This window comes from Cebus imitator, unplaced genomic scaffold (assembly GCF_001604975.1).
Source record: "Cebus imitator isolate Cc_AM_T3 unplaced genomic scaffold, Cebus_imitator-1.0 Scaffold248, whole genome shotgun sequence".
In the NCBI taxonomy this organism is placed as follows: domain Eukaryota; kingdom Metazoa; phylum Chordata; class Mammalia; order Primates; family Cebidae; genus Cebus; species Cebus imitator.
In genome coordinates, this window is record NW_016107563.1 from 2,780,126 (window position 1) to 2,804,236 (window position 24,111).

The 24,111-nt window shown below is 53.5% G+C and overlaps 1 protein-coding gene across 1 annotated transcript in view; it reads left to right on the forward strand.

Moving 5' to 3' along the window:
- Positions 1 to 477: 477 nt before the first annotated feature.
- Positions 478 to 24,111, forward strand: part of SMAD6 (SMAD family member 6) — an 81,430-nt gene continuing 57,796 nt past the window's right edge. Inside the window, exons 1-3 of the mRNA XM_017498675.2 lie at positions 478 to 2,552; positions 10,144 to 10,200; positions 14,549 to 14,626. Coding sequence (XP_017354164.1) covers positions 1,757 to 2,552; positions 10,144 to 10,200; positions 14,549 to 14,626 — 931 coding nt within the window. The 5' untranslated portion in view covers positions 478 to 1,756. The remainder of the gene's footprint in view (positions 2,553 to 10,143; positions 10,201 to 14,548; positions 14,627 to 24,111) is intronic.

Genomic DNA, 24,111 nt, shown 5'->3' on the forward strand with positions numbered 1-24,111 from the left:
TCCGAGGGAGGGCCGTGGCGACCGAGAGGAGCCAGCGAGTAGACACTCCCCGCCTCTACCCCTCCCTCTCCATCTCCCCACTCCGGGCGAGCCTGGAGCCACCGTGCGCAAAGCGTCCTAAGCACCCAGTTTGGCCCGGCAGAGAGACCCCCGACTTTGCAAGGAGCGTGGAGCCCCTCCTGCAGTCACGGGGGATCCGCTACCCCCACATATCAGCCGCCCCTGCTCCTGAGGCTCAGCCCAGGAAGGCACGCACAAGCACACCCATTTTTATTAGCCAGCCCCGGCATGGGGGTTTGGGACAACTTTAAAGTGCGAACTGTGTTTGTAAGCTCGTGCACAAGCCAGGGATGGGCAAAGCGCCCCGTTTGCGTCCGAGTCTCAGAGCGTCCGCCGAGCCCTCGCGCGCCTGCCCGTGGTTTGCGTGACCCTGTGTGTGTGTGTGTGTGTGTGTGTGCGTGTGTGTGGTGTGTCCGCGCGCGTGTGTGTGCTCCCTCGCATCCGTGCCCGGGGCGCAACGCAAATCCGAAAGCGGGCCGCGGGTGCTGTCAGGCCTGGGGCGGGGGTGCCGGGGCGGTGTGTGGGGCGGGGGCCCGAGCTCCGCCCGCCCCGGGAGCCGGCCCCTTGGAGCCTCGGGCCCTGCAATGGGACGTGTTCTCCTTTAAGAGTTAAGAAACTTGAAACCTTGTTTGCGCAACAATCAGCGCCGCGGAGCCGCCAAAGTGTCTAGACTGGCATATGATGGGAGGCAGCCAATGACTCCGCGGCGCTCCTCCGGGGGCCCTCAGTGTGCGTTTGAGGAGAACAAAAAAGAGAGAGAGAGCCGAGCGGGGGAGCGATCGAGGGAGCCGAGCCGAGAGAAAGAGCCGCCGGGCGCTGCCTCGCCAGACCTCGCTGGGACCCGGGGGCCACCGGGAGGCACTTTTGCGGAGGGGGGAGGAGGGGCGACCTCGGCAGCCTCCACGCCCGGAGCGTCCGAGCGCAGCGTGGGGCGGGCTGCGACCTCTGCCTCGGTGGACTGCATTTTAAATTAAGGATCCCAGCGGCTCTTTGGGATTTTTACAGCTTCCACTCATGTGCTGACACCCGCGTCCAGGAGAAACTTGCTCCAAGTGCATCTAGCGCCTGGGACCTGAGACGGAGTTGGCCTTTCGTGCATGCAAATCCAGGGATTTAGGTTTTGTTTGGGATTTCCTTTTCTTTCTTTCTTTTTTTTTTTTTTTCCTTTTTTCTTTTTGCAGGGCGTAAGAAGGGAGCTGGGGGTATCAACAAGCCTGCCTTTCGGATCCTGCAGGAAAAGCCCATGTAGTTAAGCGCTTGGGTTTAAAAGGCAGGGCTTTCCATACACATTTGGGAGTTCGGCGCGAGCGCTTTGTGCTCATGGACCAGCCGCGCAACTTTTGAAGGCTCGCCGGCCCATGTGGGGTCTTTCTGGCGGCGCGCCGCCTGCAGCCCCCCTAAAGCGCGGGCGCTGGAGTTGTTGAGCAGCCCCGCCGCTGCGGTCCGTGTAGCCCCTGGCCGCGCGCGGACTGCGGCTCGGCGTGCGCGTGTTCCCGGCCGTCCCGCCTCGGCGAGCTCCCTCATGTTGCAGCCCTGCGGCGCCCCTTCGACGACAGGCTGTGCGCGGTCTGCGCGGCGCTCCGCGGCGGAGCTTCATGTGGGGCTGCGACCCGCGCAGCCGGCGCCTCGCTGAGGGAACGGACCCCCGGTAACCGGAGACCGCCTCCCCCCCACCCCTGGCGCCAAAGGATATCGTATGTTCAGGTCCAAACGCTCGGGGCTGGTGCGGCGACTTTGGCGAAGTCGTGTGGTCCCCGACCGGGAGGAAGGCGGCGACGGCGACGGCGGCGGCGGCGACGAGGATGGGAGCTTGGGCAGCCGAGCTGAGCCGGCCCCGCGGGCACGAGAGGGCGGCGGCTGCGGCCGCTCCGAAGTCCGCCTGGTAGACCCGCGGCGGCCCCGGGACGCAGTGGGACAGCGAGGCGCCCAGAGCGCGGGGAGGCGCCGGCGCGCGGGGGGCTCCCCCAGGCCCTTGTCGGAGCCGGGGGCCGGCGCTGGGAGCTCCCTGCTGGACGCGGCGGAGCCGGGAGGCCCGGGCTGGCTGCCCGAGAGTGACTGCGAGACGGTGACCTGCTGTCTCTTCTCGGAGCGGGACGCCAGCGACCCCCTGGCCGGCGCGGCCCTGGAGCCGGCGGGCGGCGGGCGGAGTCGCGAAGCGCGCTCACGGCTGCTGCTGCTGGAGCAGGAGCTCGAAACCGTCACGTACTCGCTGCTGAAGCGGCTCAAGGAGCGCTCGCTGGACACGCTGCTGGAGGCGGTGGAGTCCCGCGGCGGCGTGCTGGGCGGCTGCGTGCTGGTGCCGCGCGCCGACCTCCGCCTGGGCGGCCAGCCCGCGCCGCCGCAGCTGCTGCTCGGCCGCCTCTTCCGCTGGCCCGACCTGCAGCACGCCGTGGAGCTGAAGCCCCTGTGCGGCTGCCACAGCTTCGCCGCCGCCGCCGACGGCCCCACTGTGTGCTGCAACCCCTACCACTTCAGCCGGCTCTGCGGGCCAGGTGAGCGCGAGCGCCGGCCGGGGAGAGGGGGCGTCCCCGGCTCCTCCTCCCGGTCCCCTTCCTTGCCCTTCTCTCCAACTGTGGCCCTGCGGGTCGGCGCAGCTGCGGGTGCTCCCCCGGGTGTCCTTGGAGCGTGGGAGCCCCTAGGGGAGGCGTCTCAGCCCGGCCCAGGGGAGTGAGTGTCCCAGCACACACATCAAGTGGCAGCTTTATCTCGAGGCTCCGGCAAACGTAAAAGGGTGCGCGTCGTAGTTTCTCTGTGCAGTTTCAGGGCCAGGATGTGGGCTCCAACTTCGTAGGCAGGGAAAGCAGAGGGCAGGCCGACGAGAGGTCAGAGAGGTAGGTGCTGTCTCCTCCTACCCCTATTCCAGAATCTGCCCCAGACTGTGCCCAGGCCTCTGGCATTTGTAGGCATGTGCCCATACCCACATTGTGCTTTTCTATGTCCAAGTAGCTGTAAGTTGTGAAATTGGGTGTACACGAATCACAGCTAGAATCAAGCGTTCATCAAATATCTCACTAATGCCTTTGTACACTTTGGACGAAGCTTTGCAGGGTAGCCTCTCTGGAGTAAAGAGCACCCTGCTTATTTCCCACATGCTATTACTCCCCACATCCCTTGGGTGTCAGGTGCCAGGATCTTCCATCCTCCTCGCATTGTTCAGCTTTTGTATAGCGTTGAGGGTCTTGCGGGCATCTATGAGTAGGTAAAGAAGCCAGATACGTGATGACCTCTGAGCACTGTCCCCCTACTTCGTTCTCCTCTTGAGATTCTCTGCCCACACTCCACCCTCAGCCTTGCTCACCTGGCCAGGCCCTGGCGCTCAGGTCCAGAGAGGCGGAAGCCTCAGCAGGCCAGGAGCTTGCATTCGCCTTGCTCTGAACTCTGCCCTGCGGGGAACACACATGTTAGCTTGTAGCTGGCCTTTGAGGGATGTATGGGAATCCATGAGGTGGCACTGGGGTTTTGCAGGAGTGGGACTGTCAGGGAGTCGCAGGCTACGGAGCCCGGGAGGGCTCTGGGTCCCTCCATTCTGGCTTCCCCGGGGAGAGTCAGCACCCAGGTTGGGAGCTTGTAGAAGGTCAGATTGTAGGTCTCCCGACTCTCACTTTGGAAGGGGAAGGTGGGCCTGGGATCGTGCATTTGTCCCAGGTGTCTTGTTTGTGTGTGGAGTAGTTTCTGGAGAGGAAAGGAGGCTTTTCTTCAGTGATGTTTCCTGAATAGAGGGCATTGATGGGGGTGGGTGAGGAGGGGCTGTGTTGATCAGGCACCCCACTCCCCTCCTGGCCACTCCAGGCCCAGTTCAGGAGCCATGAGCAGTCTCGGAGCTGTGGCTCATGCCAGGGTTTCTGTGTACTTTTCCCCTTCCTGACAGCTTCCCTGAAAGTGGCTTTCTCTCCTCTTCAAACTCTGCCTCCTCCCTGGCTCTGGGGAAGGAGACCCTATTTGTGGCTGGCTGTCTTGCTCCTGGCCATCTTTTTCTTTTGTTAAGTGGGCCCATTCCACTCTGTAGAAGCCCCTGGCAGCTATTTTTCTCTCTCGCCACTTCAGTGTGCCAACAAATGTTTGTTGAGCAACTACTCCGGGCCAGGCACTGTGCTGGGTGCTGTGGCTGGCAGAGTGGAAACATGAGTACGATCTGTGCCCTCAAGAAACATAATCCCCTGGGGGATTTATGGGGAAGAGATGGGGGAAGAAGGGAAGTGTGCAGGGCCAGGTCTGTGGGTCTGAGCTACCAGAAGGCCGTGGGTGTGTATGTAATAGGATCACCTGCAGGAGCTCTGCAGCTCCAACCTGGAGCAGGGCCTTGGAGGATGGGGCAGAGGAGAGGGAGCCAGCCGGGGCAGAGGAGAGGGAGCCAGCCAGCTCAGAGTCAAGGTGCCAGGCACACTCAGGTGGGTGCGCAGGGAGGGGAGGAATGAGAAAGTTGGAGGCAATGGACAGAACCACTCCTGCTACTACTCCCTGGACTAGGAGTTGGTGTGGGTGTTGGTTTGCATTTGGTGGTCTTGGACAGGTACAGGTCAAGGGGTACCTGGCAAGCTGGGGTGGAGTGGTTCTTAACTATGGACCTAGTCCTGGGCTCTGCCCAGCTAGTAACCTGCAGCTTGCCTTTGGATGAGTTATCTCCCCTGTCAGCCACCGTGGTGGTCAGTGGGGGTGGCTCTGGGAACGTTCTCCCCATCTAAATCTGAACTAAGCCTTAGGACGTGGTTCTTTTCCTTCTCCCAGAAGGAGGCGCTGTTGCGGGGGGGCTGCAGCACCCCGAGTCTCCTCCCTTGCCTCTTTGCTAGCTGCTGGTCTCTGGGGCCCCCATTCAGCCACCCTAGGGACAGCTGGGAGGACCGATGGCCAGGGAAGAGTTTCCAGTATGTGCCGCTGGCCTGAGAGCTGGGGGAGCCCTGGGCTGCCCACCCCGCCCCCGCCGCCTGGCCGCCAGCCTGGCTCCCGTAACTGGGCGGGCGCATAGCTGGGGCTCAGCCGTGCGCGTCCTGATAAGGAGACTGCTCCTTCCAGGGCTCTGGGGAGAGGGCCGGGCCCCGGGCAGGCAGACGCGCGCACACAGCGCAGGCACACAGCTAGCGAGCAAAGTACGCTGGAACACTGGCAAAGGGGAACTCCCACCTGGCAGCAGTCACACCCCTCCCCCCCACCTCCACCGGCCACTGCAGGGAGCCCCAGTGACAGGAGACCCCTCATTGGCAGTGTGGACCCCCTGCCGTTCAGAGCCCACTCTCCATCCGGGTCAACTTGCTTTGGAGCCTTGGGGCAAATTTCCCCTTTGGGCTTCTTTTCCCATCTCTAAAGTAAGGGGTTGGAGGGAATCCCTGAGGGCTGATGTGAGGATGCCAGGCCACAGAGGCCTCGCTCCCGTCCCCTGCTCTGCTCCAGGCTGGTCTCAGAAATTGGGGTCCTCAGCAGGGAACCCGCCTCTGCTGGGCACGGGCTGGGGGCCTCCTTGCCTCTCAGCCCGTGGGAGTCAGGCCCAGCTCTGCCTCCCCCTTGGGTGTCTTTCTGTCCCAGGAAAAGCCAGTTCGCTGAGCTCGGTGGGTGCCTATGTGGACGGAAATGTGGAGAAATACTTTAATCACAGCTCTAACCTGTGTTTATAGAGCTCCTTTCTCCTGAAAGTATCCATTAACTTTGGAATAAATCTCCTGCTCTTTGCTTCCCCACTTTTTTTTTTTCTGTAATTATATTCTGTAAATTACTATTATCCAAATTGCGCCCGGGGAAGAGAGACGGAGCGAGAGAGAGAACTTCTAAACGACTGGAGGAGGCCGCCTAGGAAAACACAGGGTTCCCAGGCCAGGACCATAGGAATTAGAATGGGCTAGAAAGTTTTCCTTTTATTTGGCCTGGCATTATCCCTTTGAAATGAGATCAATTTCAAGTTGGGCTTCCAAGCCCCCGCCCCGCCCAGCTCAGCGGCCCCTAGCCCTGCTTGTCTGCTCCTCCTAGCTCCTCCTGGAGGTGAGGAAGGGGTGATAATGTGCAGTTTGCCTCTTGCTGGCGCCAGCCGGCCGCGCTGTTTATCTGGCTGCCAGGGGAATCTGGGCAATTAGGCTCAGCCGGCCTTAAAGTGCCAGGAGCTCCTTTTCTGCGTCTCCCATCATGGGGCTTAGGGTTGAGTCTTCAGGTTCCGGGGGCAGGAAGGAGGGGCACTCAGGAGACCCCCTCCCCCCCTACAGCCCCTCTTTGGGAGGGGGGAGACTTGGCAACTTGGGAGGCATGTGGATCTTTTCCTAAGCAAGATGCTGAGCTGCAGAGATGGGGGTGGAAGGTAAATGTCCCAAACTGAAACTTTGCCAGGCACTGGGAGAGGCTGTGAACTCTTTTCTGGCTTTAGAATTTAGGTCTAGATCCCAAAAGGCTAAGTACCCCCTGGGGGCCAACCAGAGGCTTGCCTGGGCTGAGCTGAACCTTCTGGCGCACTGGCCCCTGGCTGACTGCTCCTGCTTCTGAAGGAAGTTGGAGGAGATTCCTAAAGTGGATGCCTCAGGCTGGATGTCCAAGGGGCTGGAGTTTCTGATGTCTTCCAGTCTCCCTCTCTTTTCATTTTCTCTTTACCAGGTCCACTTCTTTCAGAAGAAAGAAGTGGTGCTCTAAAAGTTCTCCTGTTAAAATTTAGAGCATATTGGCTATTTTAAAATCAACACAACTTCTAAAAGTACTAGAGTGGACAGAGGGCCTGGTGGCAGCTCAGTTTCTCTTCTGACCTGTGGTCTCACCCACCACGTGTCCCACCTGAGTGCCCACCTTGTCCACCTGAGGTAACATCCTGGGGCTTCGTCAGTCCAGGTCCATGAGGCGCAGCTTTGTGGGAGTGGCAGCTGATTCGTACCCAGTAGTGTTTATAGCACATTATTTGTAACAGCCAAAGAGAGGAAGCAACCCAAATGTCCATTAGCTGATGAATGGGTAAACGGAATATGGTACATTCAAAGAATGGACTATCGTTCAGCCATGAAAAAGAATGAAGGACAGTACCGAAACGTGCTACAACATGGATGAACCACGATGATTGTCCCACATGAAAGAAGCAGCCAGCCACAAAGGCCCTATGTTGTATGATTCCATTTAAATGAAATATCCAGAAATGGGCAAACCCATCGAGACGAAAGTAGGTTTGTGGTTGCCCAGAGTTTTGGGGTTGGGGTCTGGGAAGTGACTTCTAATGGGGATGATGTTTCTTTTTCTGATGAAAAAAATGTGTTTAGATTGTGGTTGATGGTTGCACAACACTGTGAATATACTAAAAACCACTGAATGGTATATTTTAAAAGGATGAATCTTAGGGTATGTGAATTATATCTCAATTTTTGGAAAGGGTTACCTGATACTGGTTTCCAGCTGGTCCCTCCTATTCCCCCGTTACGCCTGCAGCCTACCTTCGTGTGTGGCCTTTTGGGCAGGTCCTTCACCAAGTGGGACCTCAGTTTTCCTATCAGTAAAAAGGAGCTGAGTTGGGTGAACCGCAAAGCCCCTTCTGTCTCTGGCACTCTAAATCCTCGTGTTGTGGGGTGGAGTCTAAAGCCTTCATACTTTTTAAGAGTCATGGAATCTCATTATTAGCTTTCAGTCTCTGCAGTTGATAAACAGTTGTGTGCAAAGCATTTTGCCAGAGCCAATAGTGGGAGCCTAGTGAGGTCCTTCCTGAGAGCTTTACAGTGCTCCACTAGCTGGCATGTCTCATGGTTCAGGTTCATGGATTTTCTTTCTATCTCACAACGTTGGAAGTCCCAACTCAGCTATGGCCATGGGTAGTGAGTGTCACAACTCAAGGCCCAGGTAGCTCTTCCAGGTGGGAGTTCATGAGCCCTTCCTGCCTTTCGCCCTTTGAGCCCCAGGCAAGCAGCCCTGAAGAGATGCTGGCATTGGTTACAGAGGCTTGACTGCAGCCACTACTGCTCATTGTTGTTTCACCTCTGGGGACAAATCTGGGGGGCAGATGTCCAGAGCTCCATGCCATTGTGGCCTGGGCCTCAGCCAATCAGATTTTTGCACAGGTAACCCTATGGATTTGCAGGCTTTCTGATAAGCTCATGGGGATCGCGGAAAGGGCATGGAGGTCAGAGACCTGGCTTTGGTTCTGGCTCAGTACCTGACTCCTGAGGGGTCACTTCCGCTCGCCGGGCTGCAGTCTCCTCCTCTGTACGGTGGGAGCACTGGCCTCAATTCTCTTTCTTCGTGGAACTCCAGCCCTTCCTATACCCTGCTTCTTGTTCTGAGAGGCTGCTCTTCACTCAAGGCTGGCCTTTAGGCCTGAGGGACCCCTAGGTCCTCCTTCTGCACGTCTTTGTCCACAGGTGCATTCAACTTTACCGTTATCCTCATCCCAGTTGCCCTTGTCCATATTTAGTGAGCACGTTGCGAGCAGGTGGTGTCCCAGACCCAGCGGGGATGAAGGGGTGTAAGACAGGGCATCTCTTGATTCATCTCAGCAGGTGGCAGAGCAGAGTCAGGCCTGGACTGGAATCCCAGCTCCGCCATGACTGGCTCAGGGGACATGTGCAAATCAGTTTTCTCATCTGTAAAATGGGGATAATAATGCCATCTCATTTATTTTTTGTTTTTTTTAAGAAAGGATGATATAAAAATAGGTACCTGATGAGCATGATTAACTACTCTGTACCTGAGGTCTGAAACAATAAAATACAATAAATAAAATGGAAAGTGATTGGCAGGGAGTGGGATACAAGGTAGGCACCAGGAAAACGGCTCTTTCAGAGGCTACTCTCTGATTCGTGTTTCCTTCTCCCTAACATCTGGTCACAGAAAGTCTCTGTTTCTAAACCTCAGAGGCTTCACTTTGTTGGAAGTAACTGGGAGCTGGAAAAGCCAGGGTGGGGAAGAGGAGAAGCCTCACTGGGTGTATGGAGCAAAACAAATGCTCCTACAACTAATTGTGCCCTATTACAATTGGGAAAAACACTTATTACCCCTTGTGTCATTACTGATACCCACCTAATAATAGTTATTACCAGTTTATTACCACTGAGAGTTTGTTTTAGTTTGCGATTTGATTGTGTTTAGTTTCATTTACAGAAAATGAGGGGTCATTTCATTCATGCAAATTGTTACTTAGTTTAGTAAATTGTTACTTCCCGTAAAGCAAGAAGCTAAGGAATTCTTCTGAAGGCAAAGTATATGTTTTTAAGGAGGAGTATTTTAGGCAAATGAAAGGAAACCCAAAGAAAAATATCATAGACAATAAGGAATCGTAGTGTCTGAGCTATAGAGAGCTTGTGTTTCACCCCTGTCCTTTGCAAAAGGGGAGACTGAGGCCAGGAGCTGGAAGTGACTGGCTTAAGGCCTCCTGTTGACATAGCTGGGTTTGGCCTTTTGGGTCCTAACTCTTTCCACTGTCCTCCCCTGCACCTAGGAATGCTAGCTCTCATGCAGCTTGTTTGGACATGAGTTTCCGTGTCTGGGCCTTTGCACTCACACTTGGCTCTGACTAGGCTTGCCAAATTTAGCAAATAAAATGCAGGATGCCCAGTTAAATTTGAGTGTCCGATAAACCACACACCATATCTTAGTGTATGTATGCCCCCAGTATTGAAGGGGACACAGCCATACTACAAAGTGATGCCATGTTGATCCAAAATTCAAATGTAACTGAGCATTCGGTATTTTACCTGGCAGTCCTGGCTCTGACTTCCCCTGCACTCACGTTTCTCTTGTTAAAGTAATAACAGTTACTGTTTGTGGAGGTGTTTTTCAACAGTGCCAAGAGCTGCACTAAGCATTTTACGTACATTGCCCCAGCAAACCTGGGAGGTCTAGATGATTATTATCCTCATTTTAGAGCTGAGGAAACAGGCTCAGAGAGGCAAAGTAACTTGCTTGAGGTCACACAGCCAAAGCTAGCAGAGCTGGGACTGAGCCCATATCTGTCTGTGCCCCAAGCCTGTGGCTTTAACTGTTGAGGGGGTTTGGGCAGCAGAGGAGGTGGGACAAAGTGGGGAGGGAGGGCTTCCTGGAGGCCGAGTTTATTATTGGAGGAAACCAATAATTAGAAGCATGTAGAACCTGAGGTGTGAGTTCCCCCACCCCGGCAGTGACACGCTGTCTTCTGTCTTCCAGAATCTCCACCACCTCCCTATTCTCGGCTGTCTCCTCGCGACGAGTACAAGCCACTGGGTAAGTGTGCCCTCCTTCCTCCCCTCGCGGGGGTGTGTCCCTCACTGGCTCCCCTTCAGCCCAGGGTCTGTCCAGCGTCCGGGCTAGAGGGCTGGAGGGGAGGGGTGGAAGCCGGGCTGGTTGCTGTGAAGTGGGGTGAAGTTATACAGACCCTCCCACAGTTGGGCCAAAGCAGACCCAGCTTCTGCAGCAGGCTATTTACATCTAGAATTCCACGGCTCATCATTAACCTCTTGGTGACCTTTAAACATGGGCCTGTCGCAGATGAATGGGTTTTGACTTAAGTATCTCACTGGAGGTGGGTTGGTATTTCTGTGCCTCTTCTGTCTGTCTCGGGCCACCCCCAGCCTTGGGTTATTCTCCTTTCGAGTGTATTAATTAGTAGTATGACAAATAGGTTGGGCATGAAGTCTTTGTTGGGAGGAGCTGTATATTTTCCCCCTTTTTAAGCCAAGATGTTCACTTGGGCAGAAACAACAGTCGGAGTGTTAGAAAGGAATGTATATCGGTACACAAAGCCCCTGGCGTGCGCTGTCCCCTAGGTGAGTTTAGTGGAGTTGGTAATGTCATTTTAGACAACTCCCATTCAGAGGCAGAACGTGTGTTCTGTAAAACCTTGAGCCCAGGTGATCAGCCCATCTTCTGGGGTAGATGCAAGTGGTTTCGAAAGTAGAGATTGTTGGCTCACACCTGTAATCCCAGCACTTTGAGAGGCTGAGGCGGGCAAATCGCTTGAGGTCAGGAGTTTGAGACCAGGCTGGCCAAATGGTGAAACTCCGTCTCTACTAAAAATACAAACACTAGCCAGGCATGGTGGTGCACATGGTCCCAAGTAGCTGTAATCCCAGCTACTTGGGAGGCTGAGGCAGGAGAATTGCATGAACCTGGGAGGCAGAGGTTGCAGTGAGCTGAGGTCACACCACCGCACTGCAGTCTGGGCTACAGAGTGAGTGAAACTCTTGTCTCAAAAAAAAAAAAAAAAAAAAAGTAGAGATTGTGGCTGGGAATGATGGCTCATGCCTGTAATCCCAGCATTTTAGGAGGCTAAGATGGGAGAATTGCTTGAAGCCAGGAGTTTCAGACCAGCCTGGACAACATAGCAAGACCCATCTCTATAAAACATACAAAAATTAGCTGGATGTGGTGGCTCAGGCCTGTAATCCTAGCTACTTAGGAGGCTGAGGTGGGAGGATCATTTAAGCCCAGGAGTTCGAGGCTGCAGTGAGGTATGATTGTGGCACTGCCCTCCAGCCTGGGTGACAGCAAGACCCCATCTCTAAAAGAAAGAAAATAAAAGGGGAGATTACTTGGCTCTCTGTTTCCTCTAGTGGGAGTTCAGAGCATGGGTTCTAAGGCAGAGAAGCGATGGAGTCTACAGGATCTTGATCATGGGGCAAGTTAGTTTGGCCCTGACAGTACCAGGAGAGCAGCTGTGTGGCCCGAGCAGTCCCATGGGACTAAAGCTTTAAAAGTCAGATGGCGTGGCCACGATGCTGAAACTTTCCACCAAGTGACCACTTTTACTGGGTTGTGTTTGGTTTTTGGTAAGGGCCTCCTCCCAGCAGCGTGTCAGCATCACCTGGGAGGTCACTTCTTAGTGTCGTAGATGCTCAGGCATCTGCCCCAGTTTTCCTTCCAGACCCCTCACCCGCTGTGAAGTCAGGCATGCCCACCAGCCCCTTCAGGAGTGTGACCTTCTCAGGCTAGGTGGGCAGAGGCTGTCCCATGAGGGTGTGCGGCAGCCAAACCATGGTGGCCACCCTATTGTTTGTTCCAGAAGTAGGATTGTCCCATGTGTGGGGGAGCCTTAGCTCTCTGGGGAACTGGAGAGATTCTCTGGTGGGACCTTGTCATGTAAGAGATGAAGCATCAGGCTGACTGAGGGCAAGGAGCTGCCCAGCTAATGAACAGCAGGGTTGAGGCACAAACTCAGAGCAGCCCCCTCTCAGGTCTGTGGCTCGCTGTCTTTCCCTCATAGGCCCGTCTCAGCATTTTCTAAGTCAGCATAATTGCACTAGTTGCTTGCAAGATCCCCGGTTCCATTAGAGAAGAAAACCCTCAAAAGTTCTTAGTGAAAGTTCTTAGCACCTCAGTTTGAATGTCAAGGATTATCGCCCTGAAGGTTTGTCAGTCAGCCTGTGATAAAGCAGCAAAAATCAGGACACTGTCCAGCCCTGCAGAGTGACCATGTGGAAACCAGCAGTTGTTCCCATGATTTTACAAATGAAACAACTGAGGCCCAGAAAGAGGAAGTGACACTTAGCGGTGGTCAAACGGCTCAGCCCGTCACCTGTTTGTATATGCCTTGCAAGCTAAGAATGGCTTTTATTTTTGAAGTCGTTAAACAAAAAATCAAAAGAAGCATACTAGTTCGTGACACCTGAAAATGACATGAAATTCCAATTTTGGTGTCCGGAAGTGGAGTTTGACTGGAATGCAGCCAGGCTTGTCCATTTCCATTTTGTCCATGGCTGCGGCAGAGTTGTGTGGTTGCAGAAGAGAGTGTATCGTTCACACAGCTGAAAATGTTAACCTCTAGCCCTTTATAGCGAAAGCTGTTGCGCCCTGATGCTGCTTGACTAGTAGTGGAGGTGGGGACCCGAACCTGGGGCTCCAGCTTGCAGGGGGAGCTCTCCATCCTCAAGGCTTGAGCAGCGATGGAGGCTGGGAACATTCTTCTGCACAGCAGCCATTGAGACACTGTCCAGGGCCTCACTAGAAACACTAGATGTGAGGGTTTGGCACGGGCGTGTTAGGGACTTCCTAGCTGTGAAAGGTGGAAACCGCCTGTCGTTCCCACTCTTCTGGAAACCTCACAATGCTGTCTGTGTTGGCTGTAAGGCAGTTCACTGAGAAATAGGACTCGGCTTGTGATGTTGCTGCTTCAAATGAGAAGTGGCAGCGGGGCTCTGGGCACAGAGCACTTTGGGAACATTAGGTATTAAAAGCAAAACTCTTTTAAGAAGTTCCCACTTGAGCATTGAGGTTTTGTTTGTTTGTTTGTTTGTTTTAAAGCTTTTTCTGTGCGTCCTTATTTTTCTCCTAACATGTTTCACCAGCAGATAACTTTTTCATTCCCTGATAAATAGTCCCAGGTTATTTTTTGGGAAATAATGTCTCTTCCTTGCATTGTTGCTTTTTCGTAAACAGAAAGCCAGTTCACTTCTAAGCCTCTGTGATCACATGAGAGCAAAAAACAAAATAAAACCCAGAACACCCAGTCAGCATCTGGCAAGTGGGAACGAGAGAGGGGGAAAAAAAGGCCAAATTGGTTAATGTTTTATCTTCCGGCTCCTCAAGCCATGTGGTAAAAGGAAAAAAATTCCTGCAGGATCAAATGGAATTCCAGCTAGTGAGGGCCTATGCAAACGGTTTCATCCCAGAATCCCTCGCCTGGAGTGCTCTGCTGGGCCAGGTGGGGCCAGGCGGGGCCACCTGAGCTGGTCCTGGGTTGTGCTAGGTGAGAAGATGAATGTGCTGTAGGCCATCTAACGTCTGGACAGGCCTGTCCCTTAACAGGGACAACACCCATTGCTGGTAGCAGAGGCACAGGCCCAGGAAACATTTTCCAAGTCTACCTGTCCCAAAAGCCATTGGCTTGCCAAGCCAGCAGCTCAGTGTTCTAGAGAAAATGTGCAAAAGAATTTCTCTTTCTTATCTAACTGTACCGCAGACAGCGGAAAACCAACAATGTACAATTTAAAAAAAGAAGAATGCCTTAAGGAAAACAGTCCAGGCTTTGAAAGTTGCTCTGTGAGCAGGTTTGGGTGTCAGGGAGTGGGGGAGGGGAGGGAAAAAACAAAGTTAATCTGGGGAGCAAACGCTTGAGCCCTTAATTAGAGGGGTGTAAGCAGGACAGAGTGAGGATGGCTGGTGACTTGTTAAAACAGTTTCCCCAGCTCCAGCGGGAGGGAGGAAGGAAGGAAGGAAGAAAGGAAGGAAGGAAGCAAGAAGGAACAGCTTCAAGAATTTTAATGGTTGTAATTAAGAATAGCAACTATGAATTGTTTAGGGGCTTAATTTAACCTTACCCACGGAGGCTCCAAGTTGCTACTTGCTCTGTCCCCTGAACTTGGGCTATTTCTGTGGTCAGGGCAATTGCAACGTTTTCAGGTACCAGCTTCACTAGTCAGCATTTTCCAGAAGAGCTCCTGGGCTGGCTGGTCTGGTCTGGGGGTGATCCTGAGATGGGGTTACAGGGTGACATCGGAAAGTCGGGAGGGACATGCTGCCCTTTGCAAGCACACACATCCACACACGTGCACACATACACAAATGCATGAGAAAGAAGCAGAAAGAGCGTGCTGCCGCACGGCCAACTAAGTTCTCTTTTTCTTTCCTCCCACAGATCTGTCTGATTCCACACTGTCTTACACTGAAACAGAGGCCACCAACTCCCTCATCACTGCTCCGGGTGAATTCTCAGGTCGGCAGTTTTTCTTCTTGTGCATTGCTGTGGTGTTGAAATTTATCAAAGGGGACTGCTGCGGAGGGGGCTTGGTGGGGGGCTTGTTGACTTCCCCTCTTCTTTTTGTTTCCCTTCTCCTCCAAATCTTCGGATGGGAAGATTGCCAGTGTTTCACTCGCTGCTGTTCTTGGGGTTAAGAACAGTTCGTGCAAGTGAAGCTTGAAGATAACTTTTAAAGCCCCTGTCGACCACGTTTTAACCAGTTGTCTCTGTCTTGTCTCTCTTGGAAAGGATAGAAGCCCAGCACAGCTCTCCATCTCTCGTTTTAGTAAGGATCCTCTTCCCCCGCTGCGAGAGGCAGCAAAGTGCTGTGTTACACGTTTATCTTCCTCCTGTCCCCACTCTGGGGGAGGGACTGATGTGAAGGGTTAGAAGATTGGGGGAAATGAAGCCGGTTGAATGAACTTGCAGGGAGGATCTGGCAAGTGAGGAGTCTGGCAAACGCCAGTGGTTTCTGTGTCTCTCCCTGAGCAGCGGAGGCTGGGATAGAAGCCAAGGGAACCCTGGTTTGGAGTCCTCTAGCCCCTGCAGTTAGAAGCTGGTTGTGGGGACCCCCATATCTGGAGGAATACCTGAATCAAACTTTCCTTGAGAAATGAGAGGCTGGTGTTGGACTGGGGACATCGAGGGCCAGGGGCAAGGTCTGTGGGGCCCTTTGGGAGCATGGCTGGTGGGCTTGTGGCCTGGGGGTGTGCTGGCTGGGACTGATAGCCCCTCAGGCTGGGGCTGCATCCCTAGTGGGTTTGGCTGGATGGCTGCGTGTCTCTGTCGGAGCCATTCTTCCCTTGCCCACATCCACGCATGGCAGCAGCTGCAGTCATCGCAGCCGTTTGTTGGTATGCCATGGCCGGACACGCCGCTCAGCTCCCTTTACGTGCATTCTCCGGGAGCAGCCGCAGGCTGTTTGCCTCCAGGGCCTGTGCTCCCCATCACTGTTTGTCTCCCACTTTTCTGCAAGGGCCAAATGCACCTTCGATAAATGTATTTCTGTAAAGTTCCGTCATTCTTGATGTAGACTCTCTGCAACTCTAAGGATAATGCAGCTCTGGCTGCTCACGGCTGCCTGGGCATTTCCCCAGCCCAGAGCCTTCGCCCATCCATTCCCTTCTCACCGAGGCAGGGGAGCTTACAAGAGTAGGTTGTTGCAAAGATGGAGAGGCTGGAAGCAGAAGCAGGAATGTGACTTGCCACACAGGGTTCCACAGTGGGCAACCTGGTACTGGGGTCCAGGTGATGCTGGGGTCCATGTGGTACTGGGGTCCAGGTGGTACTGGGGTCCAGGTGATGCTGGGGTCCAGGTGGTACTGGGGTCCAGGTGATGCTGGGGTCCAGGTGATGCTGGGGTCCAGGCCTTCTGGGTCTTACCCCTGAATGCCTTCTGGTCTCTAGTGGCCCACCCAATTAGGGTACTTCCTTCTCTAATTTCTTCCCCTCAAAGACCAACCAGATGAACACAAGTTAAAATTTCAACCCTTTCTTTTTCCCCTGTACCTACATGAATGAAAGCCACATATAATTTTGAAGCAAGGAACTTAAAAGTATTTCTGAATTTATGACTTTATGTCACTACCAGCACTCAGAGTATATTTGATTCAGATGGATTACGTTGGCATTGGTTGGCTGGACAGATGGGTAATTTTTTGACATCCTCTTTCTCCCAATTGCTAATGTCAGAAAGTCCGTGGTGTGTGTGTGTGTGCGCGCACATGTGCACGTGCACACACACATCTTAACAGTTTTAAGGTGTTTGCAGATGTAGTCTTATTTGATCCCAGCCATTCCAGAGGGAGCCTGGTGTGGCTCAGGCTAGAAGGACCAGACCCCCAAGCACTGGCAGAAGGCCCCTCCCTCAATCTGGAGGCTGGGAGGTCTCTAGAGACCCCTAGGCCATTCGTTTTGTTGACTTTGGGCCTCACTGGGCCTGTTTCTGAGATTTCTGCCCGGATATCCCAGAGCAGTCTCTGGTACTGGTTAGTAAGAAGGTCCCAGCTACTCTTGATGGTGCAAAGGGACTGTGTTGGAAATGTATCCAATGACTTAGAATTCTAAGGGGTGGAAGGCTTTGGGGAAGAAATTGGGGATTTCCTATGCCAAGGACATTGAGTGAGGTCTTGAAGGACTTAGGTCTGAATTCTGGGTGGCCTCAGTATTTGAGTGGAGTGTTTCCCTTTGTGTCCTCCCAGTCCCTTCCAGAGATGCCATGCATGGAATGTCCCCTCTCTCCTGAGGGCCCACTGTTAGCTTTCCCAGCTTGCTCTGTGCTATGGGGATCTGAGGTCCTGTGGGTTAAGCTGCCCACCTGCCTACTGGGAGCCCACACACATGGGGGTGTGCTGGCTGTCACACTGGAGGACATATTCAGGAAGGGAAATGGCCTGGGGGTGACAGGTCTTGGTGGGTGGTGAAGGCATGAATCATCCTGCAAGATGGAATGCAAGGTTGTGTGGGAGGGCAGGGCCGGAGGTGAAGTCAGAAAGGTAAGAGGCAGAGGTAGGCACCATATGTTGGGCCAGGCCAGGGTATTTGATGTCTAAGGACAAATGATGATGGTGCTGACGATGACAGCAGTTGACATTTATCGACACTCCCTATGTGTCAGGCACTTTGCTAAGCTCCAGCATTCTCCATTTCAGTGATTTCTTTCCATGACCCAGTGAGACAGGTGTGATTCTCCCCATTTCATAGAGGAGGAAACTGAGGTTCATTGCTGGACCAACTGCCCATAATGTAAGTGGCAGGCTTGGAATGTAAGCCTCGATGGTGTGACTTCCCAGCTCCCACCCTGAGAGCCCCGCCCAGCGTTCCACAAGTGTCCTCGTCCCCTTCCCCAAGCTAGACCTGGCAGGAGCAAAGTGAAATGATCACAAGGAGCCTGGGGGCACCTGTCCTGATTTAAGTACCGGGGAAAGGGATGAGGAGCCTAGCAAGGGTGCAGGGCGGCTCCATGCCCTTCCAGGCCACCACTGGACAAACCTGCGGACCACCCAGAGATCACACCACTTGGCTGCCTGGCCCTCCATTTCCCTGTGTCCTGGGGGTCTGCCGATCCCGAGAGCCTTGTCGCCCTAGGTGTCCTGGGATGGATGTCATCCTCAAACAGGGTCTCTGCAGCCCCACGATGGAGACTGCCCTTGTTTGTCCCCCAGGATGACAACCCCAGTGCTGGGCCTGGGACTCTGTGTGTTTTATCCAGCTCCATGGTCTCTGCTTTACTTCTGTGTCCTGGTGTTGAGGCCACTTAGGGGAATGGTGGGGTTCTTGAAGCTTAGTCCCATGCGTGGGCAGGCAAGGATGCTTGAGTGGGCAGAGCGAGGGGCCGCAGGAAAGGAGACACACTTGCTTCAGCTCTCTGCTGAGTAGTGGATGGAAAACCTTTATTTGATCTCTATGTCAGCTCCCAATTTGGATACGTGATCTCCACTAAACAGTGTAGAGGGGGCAAGTGGCTTCACCAAGGTCACTGGGGAGGGGGGTGGTGGAGGAAGGCTAGAATGCAGAGCTTTTACCAAATCTGAAGACCTTACACCTGGAGTCTTCGATGGGATTTGGGAAAAATTAAAAGCCTAGAACTTTTGGAGTCCCTTCAGAACTCTGGCACTCTGGTTTCCTTACCTAATTCAGGGCCTGGGGTGCTGTCCCCTGCCTGTCCAAGGCCTCTGCCAGGCAGTATTTCTATTCCTCTTCCATTTGCTTGATTTCAGTTTAGTTTGGGGAAGAAAAGAAGAGAAGCTAGTTTAAGAAATTCATACTAAGGTGTGAGTGGCTGGTAGGCAAACTTTTTTTTTTCCCAACTTTAAATTAGAACATGCCATAAATCTCAGGATTGCAGGATGAAGGAATGGCAGCTCCGAGAAAGGCTGGTGGCAGAGGGCAGGGTTCTCTCAGCATCTCTGACTCCAGCCTAGAAAAACAACGAACATGTCATAAGGAGCTTTAAGCCTTGGGTGAGGGAAGGAGCCCTGGCCAGGCCAGGCTGGGTGAGCTCTGAGTCACTTAGCAGGAGCCTGACGTGGTGGAGCTGCTGAAGCACCCAGGCCTGCCTGACTCCATGCTTCGGGGCTGGGGACAGGTCACTGGGCAAGCTTCTTTAGGACAGTGGCTCCCCTGTACTCTTATTCTAGAACCTGTAAGGTGACCATTCAAGTGCTTTATTAAGCACCCTGCCCCTCAGTTTTCTCACCTGTGAAATGAGGATGATAATACCAACATATCCCTAATGATGAGGGTTAAATGAGATACTTTGCCCCTGGCAGGGTCTGGCTCGGGGAAGAGGGCGGGGCTGCCTGTTGTGGAACGTGGGGCAGAGCCCTCAGGGTGGGAGCTGGGTAGTCACAAGTCCAGCTGTATGCAGGGCACGTGTATACTGCACATCACTGAGATGGGGCAGTCCTTTCTGGGACCTTGGCCGTGTGTGCCTGGGATCTCAGTGCTCACAGCATGTGGGTTTCTTTAGAGCTGTGTTATTGAGAGCCGGCCCCTCAGTTTAGAAAGAATTCCCAGGGAAGGAAGGGAGCCACGTTAGACTACATGGAGAGTTGGGGGCTGAGCTGGGTGGAGATGTCTTTCCTCCACCAACCGGACCGTAAGCTCCTTGAGGGCACAGATCATGCTGTAGATTGTTGCATTGTGTAAGGTGGCAGAGTTTGGGAACAGAGTCTCAGGGAGGTTGGGAGACTGGCTCAGAGCCACCCAGCAAGCACAGCTGTGTGGACCCACCTAGGGTTGCAACCTAGGTGGGTCCATACTGCTTACCCACCCACCACGTGATAGGAACTGTGCCTGCCATTTGCCATTTCAGGGGTCACTTGGGGTCGATCCTGTCTGGTGTCATCGTCGGTGCCTGCTGAAGCTGGGAGAGTAGTGTGTGTGTGCAGTGTCATTTCCTGCTGCTTTCTTGATTACAGGGACCCCGTGTGCTCTCGTTCGACACCCTCATGTAACAGACTCTAGGGTTCTGTGTCCCGAGGTGTGCGGTTCAGCCCATTCAGTGTGTTCTGAGTCCCGATAGCTGCGTGGGCCGAAGGGCATGGGCTCTGCACCCTTATGCCCAGCGATCAAGCCTTGAGCCTGCCATCTATTAGCTGTGTGACCTTGGGAGAGCCTCTCAGCTGCTTTGTCCCTCAGTTTTCTCACCTGTAAAATGGGATGATATAACAACGTATTCCTAGTGGTGAGGGTTAAATGAGATGATGCCTTTGAGTCAGCCAAGGCCTGGCACACTGTATGTGCTGGGGGTGGCCACTGCAATGTTCCAGGCACTGTGCATAGGGCTAGGGGTTCAGAGATAAAAGTTACTTTATTTCTGCCCTCAAGTTATTCACAGGTAGGTAAAGACACAAACAGTGACAACAGACAGTCCAGAGGAAGAAGGGATTAGTGATCAACTCTTGGCTTGGTAGGGAGGTAGCTCAGGAAGACTTCCTGGAAGAGGCGATATCCACGTTGGGTTTTAAAGAATGAATGGAAGTCAGAAAGACAGGATTTGGAGCATTCCAGGTAGAAAGAATAGCAAGTGCAAGGACCTGGAGGCATGAAGAGAGCTTGATGTTGAGAAACCAAAGGAGTTTCAAGGGACTGGGAAGCAAAGCGCCAGATGTTGGTGGGAGACGAGAGGGGTGGAGGCCAGGACCCGGGAAAGATTTTATTTTAACTTTTTTCTAAATATGCAGAGTGCACATATAAGTGCCCAGCTCAGTGAATTTTCATGGGGTGATCACACCTGACCGATAGACAGGGCCTGCAGAACGTTAGGGTCACATGATGATGCTAAACCTGTCACATGACATGCTCATTGCCTGTGGGCCTGGGGCGCTGTGTGCAGAGCTTTCACAGAGAAAGCAGGAGGGCAGGGGATACAATGCATTTTAGCTGAAAAGAACGTTTCTTTAGGTTTTGGAGAGCAGGAAGGGTATTTCTTCTGGGGTGAATGGTGCCCTGAAACCGTCAGACCTGAACCTGGCCTGGCCCCCATGGGTTTAAGAGGTGGCCCTCGGGTGTGACCTGTGCCCACTCTGCGTATCCCCAGAGGTCAGGCTCCAGCCCAGAGGCGGTGGACAGGTTGTCAGACTGACACTGATTCTGGCCAGCACCAGCCTGCCATTTCCAACTCAGAAATGGGTGGGGGAGAAGGAGCATTCAGCTCCAGTTCCAAACGGACAGTATTTACTACTCACATCAGACCCCTGCCGTGTGTCTTTCTAGCTTTGACCAACCAAAGGGAGAAAAAAAAAGTGCCTTCCCTTCCTAACTCCTCGTGAGCATCTCCCAGTACCCATTCTTCCTGGGCTGAGGTAGAGGTGTCAGGGGCGGTCAGCAGGAGTGAAAGGAGTGACCAGAGCAGTCCCGGGGGAACAGGCAGCTGAAGGAGGGCCCAGCCAACCCGTGTCTGCCAAGAAGCAATGTGCCAGAGTGGATTCTAGGCTTAGCTGTGCCCATTCCCTGCCGTGTGACCTCAGGCAAATTCTTCGCCTCTCTGGTCTCCGTTTGCTAAGCTGTGTATTGGGTCCACTGGGTCACTGATCTCAGGGGCTCCTTGGTGCTGATGTGTTGCAGGCTGTAAGTACCAGCTCCCAGGCCTTGGGATGGGGAGTAGTCATAGAGCTAGGGCTTCTGGCCTGGGGCATCTTAGCTTCTCCTGTCATTGTCCAAAAGCACAATGGTGGCATGGAACAAAGTCATGAGGAGGGAGGGGATCAGTGTCTTGGCCCTCCACCCTTCCACCCCAAGGCACTAAAGCTTGGGGACTGGGGTGGAGGTATATTTGGAATGTCCAGAGAGGGCAACTGACTCAGCAGCGGTAACAGAGCTTTTAGACTCCCCATGGCCTCAGACAAAGGACCTCAGGGCTATTGTGTTTCCAGAGTGTGGGCTTTTGAATGACAAGTCAGTGTATTGAACATTTATTATTCAGGACCTACTGCAGCCAAGCATGGTAGCTTGTGCATGTGTGGCTGAGGCAGGAGGATTGCTTGAGCCTGGGAGTTTGCGACCAGCCGGGGCCAACATAGCAGGACCCCGCCTCTTAAAAAAATTTAAAAATCAGCCGGCCATGGACTACACACCTGTAGTCCCAGCCATTGAGATGGGAGGATCACTTGAGCTGAGGAGTTGGAGGCTGAAGTGAGCACCACTGCACTCTGATCCAACCTGAGCGACAGAACAAGACCCTGCCTCTAAGAAAATGAATCAAGAAGAAAAACATTAAAAAATGAAAAAGAAGAATCTACTATAAAAAAGGGGAAAAATAATCTCCTGCATGCCAGTGGCAGACAATACAAAATGGAGAAAGGCTGAGCCTTACCCTCCAAGAGCTGTTGGTCTAGAAGGAGGCAGACAGCAAACAAACCGTGGTGACTCATCATGCTAAGTGCTGCCCTCGAGATGTGCTCAGAACCGGGGACTCTGTTGGGGTGGGGATGGGAGTGTTCAGGGGGTATTCACTTTGACAGAGAAGGCGATTCTGAGTTGGGTTTTGCAGAATGACTAAGAATTCGCCACAAGGAGAACAGGCTACAGATATCCTTTCAAGTAGGAAGAACACCTTTGCAAAAGCAAGGAGGCATGCATGGAATGCCATATGTTCTAAGAGTTTGTGGCTGGAAGGTAAATATGTGAGAGATGGAGGAATGGGGAAAGATGAATCCAGAGTGGTTGTCCTGAACACTAGAGGAATGAGCTGGAACTGAGGGATCATGGTCATGGAGACCGGGGAACCGTGGGATACACTTGGTCCTGAAGGACCTCATCCAGCTTCTAGTACTGTACCTAGCTCACAGCAGGGAGTCATTGTGGAATGAATGAATGAATGAATGAATTTTTGCCTGGGACAAAGAGATCCAGAGAGAGAGCATAAAGACAAAGATCATCACACATGTTTAATAATCACAGCTAACACAGTGCTCCGTGCCAGGTATTCTGAGGGCCGTAAATACATTTATTCATGGACTATTCCCTACAACCCTCTGAGGAAGCCACTTTCATCAGCCTAATTAAAGGAAGAAATAACAGGCTCAGAGAGGTTAAGTAACTTGCCCAAGGTCACCTAGCTAGAAAGCAATAGAGCTGGGATTAGAACCCAGGCAGTCTGGCGCTTGCTGGGTTCCTCAGTGTCTGATGAGGCACGCTTGCTAGCCCTGGAAGATTCAGGATGCAAACACAGTTCTTGAGCTTCTGGGGCGTCTGTGTCCCATAGTACCTGAGACTGAGCATGAACAATGATCACCTGAGTCCCCTACCACCTCTGCTCATTGGCTGGTTACTGAATGGATAAATGAATGACCAGTGAGATGGCAAGTGGGTGGGCTTCTGAGGGGAGGCTGCTGGTGAGGTGGGGTGTCAGGTGCCTGTCCAGGGCTGGCTGCAGATGGCCCCTACCCCTCACTGTACACTGGCGGCCTGCATCATTAGGGGAAGTAGCAGGTTGTCTGAGGAGACCTGAAATTCCAGAAAATGTACTTGGTTGCGTCCAGCCTAATCGCAACCATCTGCCTGCCGGGCTCCACGGTCCGCCTCCTCCCATCCCCACTGGCATGCTTTCCCCGGGCGTCTGTAACAATCGGGAACCGCGCTCGAAAGTTTCCTTGTCAGGGTAGAGTGGCTGTTGCCAAGAGCTACTTCTTTGATGCAGAAAATATATCCTGAAGGCACTTTGTCAGATGTTTTTATATTAAACATTTTTCCTCCGTGGCCCTTGGCTGCCAAGGGAAGCAGAGGTGCATTGCTTTTCCAGTTGTCCTTTGTGGAAGGAATTCCTGATATTCATGGGCCGTTTCCCCATGCCCCCCAGTCAGGGCCTGGCACCCTTGCCAGAGAGGGTAAGACCTTGGGGCTGGCATCTCTGCAAAGCAGGGGCTGCTCTGACCCCAGGGAGGGCCCCTACCCTCACCATTTGGTAGCAGTTTCTAGATTTGGAAAAACAGAGGTCTCATGTCTGGAGCGGACGTCAAAGCCACTATCCCAGACTGCAAGGTGAATCATTGCCAAGACTTTAATTGGTCTTGAAAAGGAGAGGTGGGAGCTCAGAGATAGGGGCCTCACAGTCATTTTGATCTCTTTGAGTTGTCCGGGTTAGTGCCGGTGCTGGACAGAGCCAGGAGAAGCTGGGCTGGGAGGCCTTCCGTGCCAGGTGGGGAAGAAGGCGGGGAGGCCAGCTCCGTCACACAGGCTGAAATTGGGAGGGTCGGGGCACCATTTGGCTCCTCAGCAGCCATGGGAGGCAGCTAAGGTGAGGGGCTTTGCTGGGCAGACGTGGTCAGTGGGGGAAGAATTGGGAGAGGGGCTGGGGTGGGTACAGCTGTCTGGTTCCAGCCTCCTTGGAGAAATGAGGTGAAATGGGGCAGCCAGCAGGCATCGCTGCAGACAGGTGGCCATGCCAGCCCATCAGGGCATGTGTGCCCCGGTGTCCCAGGACTGATCTCCTCCGCCTGTCACCCCTTCATTCACCT